At 41.7% G+C, this 16,034-nt stretch overlaps 2 protein-coding genes across 2 annotated transcripts; one reads left to right on the forward strand and one right to left on the reverse strand.

Moving 5' to 3' along the window:
• Positions 1-129: 129 nt before the first annotated feature.
• LOC139301952 (uncharacterized) lies at positions 130-7,155 on the reverse strand. Its single transcript, XM_070925477.1, has 21 exons — positions 7,133-7,155; positions 6,988-7,046; positions 6,800-6,886; positions 6,597-6,718; positions 6,360-6,503; positions 6,105-6,203; positions 5,848-6,018; positions 5,402-5,504; positions 4,513-4,733; positions 3,760-3,916; positions 3,475-3,686; positions 3,275-3,389; positions 2,953-3,152; positions 2,731-2,845; positions 2,465-2,634; positions 2,291-2,385; positions 1,558-1,688; positions 955-1,147; positions 584-725; positions 386-482; positions 130-200 (listed from the first exon to the last, which is right to left on the reverse strand). The coding sequence occupies exons 1-21, from the start codon at positions 7,153-7,155 to the stop codon at positions 130-132; spliced, it is 2,727 nt and encodes a 908-aa protein (XP_070781578.1).
• A 2,530-nt stretch (positions 7,156-9,685) lies between these two features.
• Positions 9,686-11,185, forward strand: LOC139301953 (delayed-rectifier potassium channel regulatory subunit KCNS3-like). The gene has a single exon (XM_070925479.1). It carries the CDS (start codon positions 9,686-9,688, stop codon positions 11,183-11,185), a length of 1,500 nt encoding a protein of 499 aa, XP_070781580.1.
• The last annotated feature ends 4,849 nt before the right edge of the window (positions 11,186-16,034 follow it).

Consider the following 16,034-nt stretch of genomic DNA (forward strand, 5'->3'; position numbering starts at 1 on the left):
TAGAAAACACTCGTAAAGCACCAATAACAGTCCATTATGAGTCTAGTCTACGTCATCTTCATATTTGCAAGAAAAGAATGAGTGAATTCTTGTTTTGTTTTTTTTAAAAATCACTTTATTAGGATTTTGTTAACTTATAAGTATGGGTCCTGATGACACGTGTTTGAAAGTATGGCCATCTGAAACAGCACGCCTTTGACCTGCGGAAGAAAAAAGAAATATTTTAGCTACTTTCAAGACACTTGTTCCACCCCAATCAGAACAAGTGTTGAATCTGTCAGAGAGACTATAGAGTACTTTGTCCCATCCCTTGTCTGGGCTAACAAGTGGAAACCTTACCAGTGTGGGTTACTGTATAATGAGATCAGTGCATGAGATGTTGTACCTTTTATCGTGTTTCCCTGGTTTGAACACTGCCCCTTACAAGCTCCACCCAGATGATTTCTGGCATCACAGACCACCACATCACAGTGGACAAAGAGCTACAAGATATGAACAGAGATTTATGGCTACTGCAATTGATATTTACAGTTTTATACATATTCTATGTTTTAATTTATAGTATTCTTATAGCTGAAATCACCTGTTGACTCAAGTTATCTTGGTCTTTGGCGAAGGCAAACGTCTGGACCTCAAAGCGTTTCAAGAGAGAAGGATTCTGAACTCTGACATCAGCCCAAACAGGGTGGAGGATCACCTGGTGTGGGTCTACTGGGTTTACACAGCTGAAAAAAGGAAAAAATAAACAGTTTAAACTTTTTTTTGAAAAGTGCCCATTTGTGTATTTTTGAAAGTCTGAAAAATGAGCACACTTGGCTGAATGACTACCATGCTCTCCTCATTTTATTTTATGGAGGGAAAAGACTGATCCCCATGTTTCAGTTCTTGTTGCTCACATGTGACAGTTACATCTTGCGGGGCAAACGTCCCTGCAGGCCAAGATTAAGAAGTTACCCGTTAATGAGGAGGTTCCATCTGGGTTGTGACGTCCTGTCCTCATCCAACGTCGCCCAGCAGTTCTCCAGCTCCAGTGATAGTTTGGGGTTTGTAGACTCCATCAGCAGTTCCACCTCAAAATACAGCGGCTGTTGTAGGTACTTTGCTACGGGATAATCCTCAACTCTGTGAAACACGCTGTAGGAGTCGTCTAAGTGAGGAGAGACGGTACGTGTTGACCCAAATCATCATTGGGGATTCAGACAAGAGGAACAGGAATGGCCTGCACACAGACCTTCCAGGTGTATTACAAGTAAGTGAATTTAAGTTGAAAGTACATTGCCCTCATCGTCCCACTTGCCAACTTGGTCATTAGGATGATTAGGTTTAAAGATGAGTCAATGAATTTGATGTCCAATTACTCGAACACGATTAGTTCGAGATCAATTTGTGAGATTGCCTCCTGACTTCAGAGGACACGGTCAGTTTACTAATTTATGACAAGTCGTCGTCTTATTTTCTGGCTTTGTGGGAGTTCTTAACTTAGTGAAGCCAGATTCCTTATGTTGGGAAACAAATGTGCCCATAAGGAGAGAATTTAGTGCATTCAGAACTTCTTACCCAAAGCAAGTCTCATTGCGACTTTCAGCTCGCCTCTTGCATTTTCAGCATATGGTTCACTCCTGCGAGGTCGCGTGTGGAAGGCCACAGCGTGGGTTTTGTTGATGTCATAATAACAAGAAACTTTTAACCTAACGAGAAGAAAGGGACAACCCGTGAGAAAAGACAGTGTAGTGGCAGAATTGATTAAAAAAAACCCAAACATTTTACATCTGACAAGAAATAAGTCGACACTTCTTCATTTGAGTCATGTTGTACCTGGTTTACTCCAAAAGTTTCAGTTACATTTTAAGAAGAAATTTCCCTGTCAATTCTGAGTGTGTTGCGTCTGTCGCTTTTACTGAAGTAACTGAAATTGGTTTGAAATTCAGTGTCAGATCACAGATCTTCTAGTCGGACATGTGTGCTTTTAGGGCTGCAAATAACCATTTTCATTATCAATTTTTCTCAATCAATAGTTTGGCATTTCACCCCCATTGTGGCATTTTATAGAAGTCCAAAGGTGACATAATGGGTCTTGTTTTGTCCAACCAAAAAAAAGTCCAAAACCCAGAGATACTCAGTTTACAATCGCATAGAGACAAAGAAATGCAGCCAGTGCTCACAAGAGGGATGCTTTGAGGGAATATTTGGCATTTTAGATTTTTAAATGACTGAAACGATTTAATTAATCGATCGTCAAAACTGTTGATTTATCGTTTCAGCTGGTTTTTAAGTTTTAAAAGACACTCACTCATACTCTGGCTCGTCTGTCTCAGATTCCCTTTTCATTTCGACTTCATCTGGCAGAGAGATTTCATTTTCATACAGCATCATGTTGGACAGAAACTGAGAAGAAAAAAAAAAAAATCCAGGTTAATCTCAGTGCTAACAGTCTGCATCAGGAAGATATTCAGCAGCATGCTACCTTTCTGGTCGTCCCACAGGAGTTCCCAGTGAAGACAAAATAAGCATAGCGGTCATCGCTGTAGGAGGGACCACAGGTGGGGTCTCTGAGGGTGAGCTGACTGGGATTCAGACCAGGGACCGACTCCAGTTTCACAGCCAGAGCCGTCATGGTTCCATTAGGAAAACACTCTGAAAGAGGAGGATCAGACATTAGTATTCGGGTGGTTTGTCAGACATGACAAAAAAAAAAGAAAAAGAAAAAAAAGCTTATTTCCGCTAACAAACCAGTCAGTGTTGAGAGGAAATTGCAAGCCACAGAGAATTCTTTGATCATTTTGTTGGTTTCCGGATTCCTTAGAACCACGTCGAGTCTGGTCCTGATATATGACGACTGAACAGCCTGAGAAGTGGTCAGATACAAAAGCACAATAATTACTAAATATATATAAGTTACACATTATACGGACAATGTCACCAAGATAAATCCCAGCACATTTATCATCGAACCTCGAACACAACATCTGGGGCTGAAAACGGCACAGCAAAACTGAAGTGAGTTCCATTCTCCATGAGGTCGTACTGCTGCGCCAGACCTGGGGTCAACATTTGCTTTCCCACCGTGGTCTGAAAGTTGAAGCCGTGAGTCCCGTATTTCACGAGGACATAGAAGTTTTGATAATCGCAGCCACCAGAAACAGAGGGAGGAACTGCAGAGGGAGGGGGGACAGATTTTAAAAGAAGACTGTAAAGACAGACTTAGACTGAGATGGAGGAGTCCTCTTGTGTCCACTTTGTTATGAATAAAGCCATTGGATCTGTGAATACAAACCTATGTCTACTAATTTAGCTTCCACATAAGCAGCGTGAGAAAATGGAGCAAACTCTGGCAGGACCAACAAGCCAAAGGTCAGGTGAAGAGAGTAGACCGTTACCCCCATTTCTCTCTGTTGGGAAATGCAGAGAGAGATTAGCAGCCAAAATTAAAATAAATCACAATGTTTCATTTCCCAAGTGGAGAGTAAAGCTTACCATTTGTAGTACGGCACGGTCCATGAAAGGCACTTCAACTGTGAAGACCTTCGAGCTGCTGTTAGGGGACATGTGCTCCAGGACGTTAAAGCCTCTGACATTGCAGTCGGCCACGGACAAAACCTCAGAGGGGAAGGTAATGTTCATTAGTGCCACATCAGAGCCCAAAGGCCCAAGCAGCAACTTAAATACCCGCTCCTCAGGGACAGTGTCTGTGGGGCAAAAAGAAAGGAATGAAGGGAGGAATAAATAAATATCACAGAGTACCAAGAGAATAAGACTCACTGTCCATAACTTGCGGAGGGCGGGACAGTAATGGTGTTGTGATGGGATGGAGGACTTTGTATCGTGTGTCCTCGTGAGTGGAGTCTTCGGTCCAGAGTAACTCGAGCATCGGCTCAATCGTGTAAGAAGTGAGGTACTGATCATCCTGGACGTGACTCTGCAAAGATCAATATATGTATATGTAAGGCCTTTCCTGAATACATATAATTATCTCGTCAAACCCAAATATAAAGCCTTGGCCTTGAATCTCTCCCTTTGCACAGAACCGTTTCTCTTCCTCTCGATACTGAAGTTGGACTCAAAAATATTCACAAGAGCTCTGCGATTTAAGAGAATTGGAAAGTAAATCCATTTTCTTTTGTACTGTACATACTATGATTATTTAAGGAGTGTTATTTTTCCAGGAAATTGCTTGACAAAACACTCTGATTATGAAACATTAGAGTGGTTGTTTAGATTTGGTGTGTTTAAGTCTGCTTGTTTGATTTTTTTTCCTCAAAAAGCATGAAAAAGATGGCAAGATGGACTACTTAATGATTTCTCCACTGTGATATAGTAAATGTTTGTCAGGGTCTTGTGAATTTTGTTGTAGAAAATAAAAAAATAAAATCAATTTTTTTACTTTTGAAACTGTATGAATGTATGATGTCTTACAAGCTCATGCAGGCTGGGCATAGTTGTATGCATGACACAATAAAAACCTCAGTCATTCATACAGAAATTGTTCTAAAAGTAAATCTTAAAGCCACCGACCTTAAAGTATCCACCGACAGCACCAACAGGAATTTCAACGACGACGTGTACGTCACCGACAGACAGGGAGTATCGCCTGGCGGCCATCTCTGCAGCATCGAGCCTCTGGCCATCTACGCCCACGTGCACCTCCAACAGTTTGAACTGGCCCGATGAAATCAGAGGGTCAATGTGCCGGGGCAGGAACCAGCTGATGGTGTTTGGAGTGAAGGAAACACTACCTGTGCACAAACTTAGAACTTAGCACTTAGAAAGGGAAAGACCCAACAAATAGAAAAGTTGAAATCATTCGATACCGCTCTCATATCCCTCAAATATGAAGATACAGTCAGGAGACACTTAGCCTGGTTCTACCCAAAAGGTAACAGAATCCGCAATCCAGCACCTCTAAAGCTCACTAATAAAAAACACTCTCATTTGTTTAAACTGTACAAAAAAATGAATAAATAAAAAGTATGGTTTTGCAGGGAGTTTATGCCATACTATTTCTGGGCTGAGAGCACAGCCATTTTGCGCTATAAGCTCAGCTAACCGGCTGCAGGCTCCATCTTCATACCTTCATATTTACTGTACAGATGTGAGTGGCATCACTCCTCATTTCCCAGAATGCCGAAGTATTCCTTTCAAATTGTATGTAAATATCCCCTACATTAGGTCTAAGTGCTGTTTTAATTAGTCCTTCTCCACACTACCAGCATATATGCAAGTTTCATAGTTACATTTGAATAAATGAAGTCTAAAAATATTGGAATCAGCCCATAAAGTACCCACTTTGCACAAGTGTAATTGTTGACTGTAAACTCCCTCACATTTTAGAGCTTCTTCTGACCTCTGTGACCTCAGTGGTAGCTACAGCCCTGTCTAGTGTTCTACAAAACATGCTCATTACCCTCCAGTACTGGACAAGCAGCTGCCGCATCGATTTGAGTCGCCAGCCACTTCTTTTCAAATACTGTCGAGGTTTTGAGCACCGTCATAGGCACTCCTGCTACCTGCGGGGTGAGGTTACAGAACATTATGTATGAATGCTTTGTTTAGTCCATTTAATGCTTTAATGGCTGAGTATTCATGCATACTGTTGGAACAAAAGATCATTTAATTCCTAAGGATGTGGGTAAATCAACATAATCGGGGGGGGGTGTTAACTGTGCCAACTGGATTTCAGACAAAGTAATCCATTTAAAAAGACAGATCTGATTACGTTATTTGATCTAAATCCAATAGTTTACTGGCTGCAAGGATAAGCAAGTAGTGAGTTATCTAATGGGCTGCAAGTAATTTAACCAGCCTGCCGGAGGGGAAATACATCAATGTAGTGAATTTCAGTCCACTTACATTCTGGGTGTATGTTTCAGGTGAAGTCTTTGGACTTCGCAGAAGCAGCCTTGTGGCAGTGTTTGCTATCCCGTAACCACTTCTCTGGGCCTCAGCCACCTTCATAATCCTCTCCTCAGGAGTAAAGAAGACAAGCGTTGTGATTCTGAATCCTGCGTCGATGGGCTGTTTCTGAAGAGGCAAATATCAAGAAATGCCATTAGATACAGAAACAATGTTTCCAGAATACTAAAAAGGACCAAATGAGCTCTTCGAACCTCAGCAGCTCGTCGAGGATCACCAAACTTTGAATTAGCCCCTGGGACGGGATGTTCAGGCAGAGCATAATCATCTGGAGCTGCCCTTTTCACAGACACCTAGAAATGAGGCCACTCCATGAGTGATAATCAATCTCTCCCTCTCCCCTCTGCAGTGACATCAAATATACCAGCCTTGATACTCATACAGGACATAAAGCCACTTATCATATAGACTAGAACATGACCCCTGGGAGTCCTGCTGCATTCACTTGCCTCCATATAGTTGCGGTCACAGACAATTTCCCTGGACGCCCAGGTAGTGTAGTGGCAGGTTTCAGCCACCTGGTACAGCTCGTCTTCAACCATCTGGTTCCCGTGCAGTCGAAGATTTAGTGTTGTAGTGAATGCTTTATCTTCCTACAAACACACGGAAATGAGACTCAAAATGATTACCACATTAAAAAAGCACATTTGGAGCCGCTCTACAAATTACATATCCAGTCTTGTTACCACGTTTTGAGCAAAACAGTTTTGAAGGGAAGCATAAATCATGGCGTTCCCCAGCTGGTCTATCTTCATACTGAAGCCACACTGAGACGCTAAACTTGGTGTAAGAAGGATGGCAGAGTTATCTGAGGAGGAAAAGAGGACAGTTAGAAGAAAAAGTGAGATAAAGTAAAAGAAAAACAGTGGATTGAGAAATGTCAGCTTACTAACGACAGCAGCAACTTCAAGAAGATTTCCTCCAAGTGGACCGACATCCACACGCATGACGTTCCCCAGGCATTCTGAGCTGACATCTGGGATTAAACATTTACATCAGTAAGCAGCATGCAGGACAATTAAAATCACACTATAATCAAGTGACCCATGTTTAGGGAAAATAACATTAAAACCGTACTTATAGAGGGCTTCTTTTGAGCCTCTAGGTTTACGACTGCTATCAGGAGAATAAACCACCTGAAAGAGTTTGAGATCATTTTCAAATTAGCAAGAAAAACCTTAAACTTTGAGCAAAAGCAATGGCCATAAACAAAACTACAAACCCCAATCCAACTAAACAACCCATGGCTCAAGAGGTGGGAAACTGGTAACTGTAGAGTCCTTGTTTTTGCAGTTTTTAATGATGTTTGAGGTGGGAACAAACTCTATAGGCCAACCCTTTGGGCAGGCTAAGGGAAGTTCCTGCTCAGCAAATACAACTGCACACAGGTGGATCCTATTACAGCCTAATTGTGTGGACCAGTGTCTTGTAATCTGTCCTGAACTGAGGCTCAGCATTTACTGCAAAGAGGTTGATTGTCCTAGTTAACTCAAATTTAAAGAAGTTAATTTTATTAGAACGTTCTCGTCATGATCATGTGGCCTAAAGCTCCTCTATATGCAGATGAGCAAAAATAAATCAGGTTTTTTTTTTTAAGAAATAGATCTTTATGAAATGTTTATATCGATAAACTATTGGTACAATGAATGAAAATGAAATGTGGGATAAAATATGTTTTCAATTTTGTTTTTGGCATGCCTTTATAAGATAGCACCAGTACAGAGGTGACAGGAAGTCCCCAGCTAGACTTATATTAGGGGCATTGTGGTTCATGGTCAGCCACTACATCTCCACCGTCACCATTTAACTGAAGACCTGATATCTTTGTGCCACATCCGGATTGATAACCCTTAGGGTGAAAAACTGTCTGTTCTTGCTGTTACTATCACATAAGACAAAGCAAAAAGCAGCAAATTCTCACAACCGAAAAGCTGGAGAGAGATAATGTTTGGGATTTTTGCTTGATAAATGATTGAATGATCGCTTAATGATGCTGATAATGACTAATAGCTCTTGAAATGTTGTCGCAGGGGCCACTTCAGTTGACTTTGTATTTAAGTGGTGCAAATTTAAAGCATTTGTAACAAATTTGCAAGTCACCAAATTACCAAAAACAAATTGACACGCAGTGATTCTGTGGGTCTGGGTCCTGCCCTGGATCAGTTGCCAGCCCTGGCTGTGCTACAGAAAAAGCACACAACTTCTACTCACAAACCCTGTGCTGACAAGGAGCGCAAATGTGTGTTTACCCTTTACCCGTATGAGATGTTAAAATGCCACATTAACTTTAGGGAGTAGGGCAGACATAGTTCACAGCACCCTGCAAGGGTTTGGTGCTTTAAGGAAGAAGAACTCGTTTTATGCTGTAAGCAGCACGTCTGCGAGATACTGAGGATGTTCTTTATTGAGGTAATAAAATGAGGGATGGAAAAACTTGTCAAAGTATTTTATAGATTACAGATTGTCAAACTGTTGTGAGTGCAATGACAACCAATAGCACTCAACAACAGTTGTTTTTAAATCTGCTCCCACTATAAAGGTATGTTGTATTTCCCCTTTGCTGCCAAATACAGTGTTACTGCCTGGTTTGGCAGTTAGCCTGCCAGCAGTGCTTTCTCACAGAGGACTGAAATGTCAGAGTGTGATTTGACTTACTTTACTCCCTCCAGTGTGCAGGCAAGCTATGGTCAGCTGCCTTCAGTTGCTGTAGTTTCACACAAATACAAGTGCAATTTAATATATATATATGTATATTAAACATGCATACAATTAGTGCATGGTGCACTCCTTACTAAAGGAGCCTATGATCTTGAAATATAATGTCACAACAGAAGTATAGTTTAGGGGTATTATGATCATACCATGATAAAATGCCATAAAAAAACGACTATGTAATATTACAGTAATGTCTCGCAGGGTGTTCCTACATCTGTGCGGACTCTTCCCCTCCCCTCCCCTCCCCTCTCCTCCTCTCTCGCCCCTCCCTGTTCCCTGTAAAAGGGAGCAAACTGCCGCCGTGCCGCTGTCCCGCCTCCAGTTCCTCTTGTCCCGTCCGCGAAGCTGCAGCAGCTCCGCACACCCTCCGCAGACCTGCGTGCGGCGCTTTATCAGAATGTGAAAACTAAACCAGCCGGATAAAAGTTATTTTCATGGAAAGAAAGGCTCCAAGTACAGGTACGTGTACAGGCTTTATTTTGTAGTCAGTTTTACTGAAATTAAAAGTAATAGACTTATTTACAAATAGGGTTTGGTGAATAAAACGTTAGATGTTGATTTCATGCACAAACCAGCACGCTGCTCTGAATTTCTAGAGAAGTGCATATTGGGACATGCCCACAGAACAATACAGAAAGCTGCACATGCTGGAAAACTGTCTCTGGCTTTAATAATGGCTCGAAATTATGTGTGGCTTCAGTTTCAACTTGTTGCCTCTCATTTCCTCTGAGTTAGTGTAGTCCGCTCTGTAATTTGATTCTTCTGGTGATAATCCTGTACTTGAGCCCTCAAAGAAGTGACAGCACCTCACGCCTCTTCACTCACTCCAGCTCGAGCCATTTCCTGTATGTGCTGTATTGATTTTTTTCTCCTTCAGAGGACTAATGTGTTCTACAAACAGTGCAGTCAAATATGTCTTGATAGACATCTCTCCACATAAATGTACCACTTACAATCCTGACTGTGTATGCTTTAGGGATATTTTCTTGCCATAAAAAAAAATCTATGAAACTGATAGACTTCATTTGTCGACGTAATGTCTCTGTGTATCATCAGGACCATGGGGTATGGGCAAATCCTCCACCGGCGGGGGAATGAGGAAGACCAGGTCCACCTCAACGTGGGAGGGGTACGACATGAAGTGGATCCGGACACGCTGCTCCGGTTCCCCCACACACGCCTGGCTCGTCTGCTGTGCTGCCAAAGCGAAGCGGCGATCCTGGAGCTGTGTGATGACTACAGCCCAGCTGAGAAGGAGTACTACTTCGACAGGAATCCCCGGGTTTTCCTCTGCGTGCTCAACTTCTATCACACAGGACGCATCCACATGATGGAGGAGCTGTGCGTCTTCTCCTTCAGCCAGGAGATCGAATACTGGGGCATCCAGGAGCACCACCTGAGCCCCTGCTGTAGCTACTGGTACCACGAGAGGAAGGAGTACATCGAGGACAGGGACTGGGACGTCAGGAGCGACGACCAGCAGCAGCCGAGCTTGGACTCTTCCTTTGAGGAGCTCTCCGCTCTGGATAAAGACCTGGCCAAGTTCAAAGGTGCCTGGTGTGCAGAAGTGAGGAGCTACGTTTGGCTCAGGCTGGAGGATCCAGGTCACTCAAGAGCTTCAAAGATCATCGCCGTGGCCTCTCTCAGCTTGGTGTTGACCTCCATCGTTGCCATGTGTGTCCACAGCATGCCTGAGTTTCAGAATGTGGACGACAATGAGAAACTCATCGAGGACCCCGTCCTGGCCATCCTGGAGGAGATCTGCATCGCCTGCTTCTCCGCCGAGTTCATCATCAGGCTGATTGTTGCGCCGTCCCGCAGGAAGTTCCTCGGAAACCCTTTAAACATCATCGATGTTGCCTCCATTTTGCCATTTTACGCCACTTTAGCTCTGGAAACAGCCGACGAGGAGAGCGCAGAGGAGAACGAGGACTTAGAAAACGTGGGGAAGGTGGTGCAGGTTCTGCGCCTCATGAGGGTTCTCCGAATCCTCAAACTGGCTCGCCACTCCATCGGGCTGCGAGCACTGGGTGCCACGGTCCGCCACAGCTACCACGAGGTGGGTCTGCTCCTTCTCTTCCTCTCGGTGGGTATCTCCATCTTTTCCGCCCTCATCTACTTTGCAGAGAAGGAAGAGGAGGACACAGATTTGGGGACCATCCCTTCTGGCTGGTGGTGGGCCACCATCACCATGACCACAGTCGGTTATGGGGACACTTGCCCGATGACACTGGCAGGTAAGATAGTAGCCACTTTGTGTATCATCTGTGGTCTGTTAGTGGTGGCTCTGCCCATCACCATCATCTTCAATAAGTTTTCAAAGTACTATCAAAGAAACAAAGCCATGGAGGGACAGTGTATCACTAAGCCTGAAAGACAAGACCCAGAACTCCCTTATTATAACATCAGAGACCTGTTCACAGACAGTGTGTATCCCTTTATTGGAGCTTTCGCCTTCAGGAACAGTGAGAGCAGCGCAGGGGACGACACAGATGCCTCCAGTCTCCAGGACATAGAGGTGTATGATAATGACACTTGTGAAAATGGGGCAGCAAAATGAGATTCCTGCCATTTCGCAGAGTGTCGTTCCCCTTACGATTGCAAGTCACTTTGTGCCTCTGAGGGCAGAGCGCTCCATCACTGGCCCTGCCTCCCTGCACCGTCTTCCTCCTGCAATTTGACAGAGAAATATCATGGCCATGAACTTTTTTTTCTTCTACAAGGGAAAAGCCTGTGAAATACACAGCATCGCTAAAACCAGGAAATCTAAAGGGAATTATTTGAACCTTGCTCAGAGGTTTGAAAGCCCATTTTCTGCTTGAGAAAACTGCAATGATGCATGTAGGAGGCCATAATGTTAATGTTTTTCAAAGTAATGCCCTGTATTGATTTGTCTGCTCGCTGAAAGTTCAGACTGAGAGAAAAGTCTAGAGCGACAAGAACACTGTTTGATGTTTAAAAATGGCATCATAGATCTCTAAGTTGACTGATGTTACACAGTCTGCATGAACAAAAATGAATGCATTTAGAAAGAGAGTAATATTAAGTGTTGTGTAGAATTATGCAATATTATTGATGCTGATGAAGAGAGGTCACACAACTCTCTCAGAGCACTGTGGAAACTCGTGGACATGAAATAAAACGTCAGAAGAAATGTGGTGTGCTTACTTACTCATTGATTCAGACAAGGTGTTCAGTTCAGGTTCATTACATTTGTTTATATCCAAATTACTGCAATGCAACTCTTCCAGGCTAAAATGACTCTAAAATCTAAATGTAAATCTTCAACATTGTATTTTCTTCATTGGTGAAATGCACTGAAACCGTAGAGGAAACGTTCTACCTAGTCACTCTTTTCCGTTCCTGAAAGTATTGATTTCCTGTCCCCTGTTATAATCTCCGGTCGAATGAGCTACTGTCCTACTAGGGTGGAAGATCTCTTCAGGGGTCTCATTGCAGTTGACCAGAAGCATCTACTCTCAGAGCTAAACACACTTTATTTTCTGATTGGACTTTAAGATCAGATGGTTTCTTATCTGATGGCTGGATTTCATGGCAGTTGAGCAAATGAAACCTGTTAAAATGATAGTAATGGTGGGTTGGTTTCTACACAGATTCACAGTTCTTACTTCACAGCAGGTTGTGTAAATACTAGCTGCAGCCTAACCTCAACAGATAAGCTGTCTGATTAATTGTTAATAGGAGAAAATTAGCTTTGATTACTGGGCTTCCTGTATCAGGTGTGCATCACATAGCATATTAGCATATTGCTTAATCCACACTTTGTTTTTTTGCTTCTGTCAGCTGCCTTTTATTGTAATGACAAACAGAGTATTGGTGCAGACAAGTATTGATTTTCAGTAAATAGTGCTCTCGATTATATATACAGATGCAGGGCACAACTTGACAGTATGCATCTTTACATGGATGAAAATCTGAGGGGTCACCAGATGAATAAAGGGATAAGAAATTGTGTTCTATCACTCAAAATTATGTTTATTTGTCTGACTTTTCAAATACTACATACTTTCAACTCTTCTGGACGTTGTTCTTCAACTTAATTCTTCATACTAAGTAATCTGAAAAGGAAAAAGGAACCTGGTCCTCCTCATTCTCCTGCTGGTGGAGGATGTGCCCATTCCCCAATGGCCCTGATGATACATACAAAGACATTATGACGAGAAAAGTAAAACTGCTCATAACTCACAAGCCAAAAGCTGTTGTGAACCACTGCAATAACAAAATAAAGGGAGGCAATGAGGAGATACATTCGAGGTACTGCTGGATTATTGGCAGTAAACAAAAGTGTAAAAATGAACTATGGGTGCCATGGAATGATAATGGATGCATGTAATGATCATTACTGCTGCTAGGACACTTGGACTGGTGCTGTTATGATGAGTTTACCTAAACACCCCTATAAGAGCAAAACACTAATTTAATAATGTCGAAAGCTGTGTAAAGTGCTGGTGCACAGCATGTGAGGTAATACAAGACAGGCAGTATTGATGGAAAACAACATCAATTGATATCTGCTCCGCTGAAATTGAGTTTAAAGACTCTTATGGCAAATCTGTAATCTATATTCGATTTTTGAGTGAACAGCAATCAGTCTTTTTGTTGAGGAATTCATCGCAGGAGTCGCAGATGACAATCCATCACCGTCGGCAACGCATAATGATAGTTTTGTGTTCCTCACCATTACTCCCTGCCTCGTGGCTTTGGGCACTAGGTCCTGTCAAGGGAAGTGGATGTCAATATTCTGTGACTTTGCCGCCAGCAAAAAGGCAATCACTTATTGAACTTATGTCAGGAAGTGTATCTTATATTTCCCATAATTTCCCACAGCAGCTGGTGCCTCTCATCTGACTTACAAAAAGTTTTGTATTTTATGAGGGTAATTGTAGTTATTACAGTTGGGTTTGCACTACAGAACAACTTATAACAACTGTTTCAAATGAAGGGTCCTTCATTTTCACCATATTTTGAGGCCCTTGTCTTGTGCAGGGCCTCAAAATATAGCTTTAAGACCTTCAGTTATATCGCTTGCATTGTGCACATTCCTAAATACATTTGAGTTTACAATCACCTGTAAAGGTCACAGTGAGTGTGTCAGCATAAATTTCCCTATTGCAGAAATGATTAGGAGATTGTGTTTCAAACTTCCCCTTTAGGCTTTTTTTTCTTCTTTAAATGAAACAACAACCTTCATTACATTACAGCTGAGGTGAAGTTGCTTACCACGATGCTTCTGTTGGGTCAAACAAAGCCTTAATCCAAGCTGATTGAATGCGGTGGAGCATTAAACCACCAGGAAAAAAGGTGTCACGAACAGTCGAATTTCTGTCAGAAACACTGGTCAGTTCCATGAGTGGGAAGTAAAAACAAATCAATATAATATATTTAAGCTATTTTTTTTCTCTTCGAGATTTATATTTGTAATCGCTGGCCAGCACTTTGATGTTGATTTGAAGTGAGTTGTTTGAGCGCAGAATAGAGACAGTGATGTTTCTCAGCTTGCAGTGTTGTCAGGAGGGGATACTTCTGCTGGGTCTGGTGGACATTAATGTTAAACAAAAGTCACTGCAGAGAATGATGGAGAAAGCCAAAACATGGCAGGCTTTCACACTGATCCATATGTGCAGTTTTGATATATGTCCAGTTTTTGAAGGGAAAACATAAATCTTTCTTTGAAAAGTCTGACATTTATTTTCAGGTGAGAGTATGAACTTGTATTTGCCTCAGGGTCCATAGAGGCATTTGTCCCTCCACCTCACACAAAAGGAAAAGGTCATTGCAGTGACGAATGTGCAAAAGGCAAAGGGGAGTTTTATGTTATGTGCAGTTCTGCTGGAGCCAGTTCACCAGCTTTTCATAAATTCAAACTTAGCCTGGATTGAGTGTAAAGTAAAAATAGATTTAGTAAATAAAAAGGGTTGCACCACAAACCACTTCTTACGTAGAGATTAGATGTCACTATTTACTCGTACAAACTGCCAGGTATAATTATTGTAAAGCTAACGGAGCTAAATAATAAAACTAATGTTAGCTTGCCTATATGACCCGTTTAGACTGAAGGATAAAGAAGCTGTAATATTAAATATGGTTGACATATCTGACATGACACTATTATCAAAATGGTGTTTAACATTGATGTAAACTAAGATTTTAAATGAAATTTCACAAAGATAATACATTATGCTAATGCGGCTAGATACATTAGCGTTTGTTAGGTTAGTATAATCAAATGACTCCCACTCATTCTATACTGTATGAATACTACTAACTCTGAAACATATATTTCATGTATGCACATATAAATAAAACAAAGTAATACCCAATTTTACAAAGAATTTGTTTACAAAGTTGATCTTCTGCTTGATTTCCCATCATTTCTTAAGTTTTAATGGTGCAACCCAATTTAGTAAATTACTCATTTGAAACTAGTTATTAACTAACTTAATGGATTTACAGATGGCTGGTGCAATCCAATTAGCTTGACTTCAACTTCAACAACAAGTCGATGACCAATTAAATGTATTGTTATCTGAGAGAAACGTGGTGGTGGTATAGTGTGAAATAGCAGCTTGTCCTTCAACATTTGGCAAGATAATGACCCAAATCTAAAAAGGAAACACACTAATGTCTCTAAATTTGTAAAACATTAATGATTCTGTGTTGCCTGGAGAAAAAGAAAAGACGAGTGGAGGTGTTTTTGTTTGTGTGTACAGATCCCGGCTGGAACAGAGTTTAATATTTCCATTAGCTTCTGTATTTCAGCTAATTTGTAATGTTTTGATCAGTCATTACATGGCACTGCTCACCACAGAGCACAGCCAGATCACTTTCACTCAGCCATTACCAGCAGCTGTGTGGTTTCAGCTCAGGGTCAGAAACAAAGACACCACTTTGTTTATATTTGGATCCTGCTTTCTTCTTTTCCTTCATGCAGGTTTATTACAGGGAGGCTGGATGGACATTGTTATTGTGCATGTGTATAATCAGTCATTACTCTGACAGAGGTTGAGTCTGGACAACACATACATCTGCTGTAATTCAGTCAGGCAAGTCTTTTATTTATTTGCATGGTGCACAAGCCATGTATTACTGTCCTTTAACCTGCCTCCTCTTCATTTCAGATTCAGAAAAACTTTATCTTCCATCACAAAGCAATGGAAGTTGACGTGGCTTATCAATTGGTTCTAAACATACAACATTTATTTATTTATTGTACATGGACCAATGCCATGTGAATACCACAGCATTCATAGCCTAAGGAAGTCTGCAATGCCACTCTCTAGATGGTTCTTAATACACATCGCTAAGATGATATTGATGCTTGTGACATGTATTCCCTGAGAAATTCCACATATTGATCCCCTCAAAGGTTTAACAAAAAGGCATCTTAC

The sequence above is a fragment of the Enoplosus armatus genome, chromosome 19 (genome assembly GCF_043641665.1).
Source record: "Enoplosus armatus isolate fEnoArm2 chromosome 19, fEnoArm2.hap1, whole genome shotgun sequence".
Classification (NCBI taxonomy): Eukaryota; Metazoa; Chordata; class Actinopteri; order Centrarchiformes; family Enoplosidae; genus Enoplosus; species Enoplosus armatus.

Excerpts from the sequence above, each read along its gene's own strand:
- LOC139301952 (XM_070925477.1), bottom strand. The coding sequence starts at position 7,155 with ATGGGTTGTTTAGTTGGATTGGG. Across the intron at positions 6,887-6,987 it reads TCAAAAGAAGCCCTCTATAA|ATGTCAGCTCAGAATGCCTG; the intron begins GTACGGTTTTAA and ends GTTTAATCCCAG. Across the intron at positions 201-385 it reads CCAGGGAAACACGATAAAAG|GTCAAAGGCGTGCTGTTTCA; the intron begins GTACAACATCTC and ends TTTCTTCCGCAG.
- LOC139301953 (XM_070925479.1), top strand. The coding sequence starts at position 9,686 with ATGGGGTATGGGCAAATCCTCCACCGGCGGGGGAATGAGGAAGACCAG.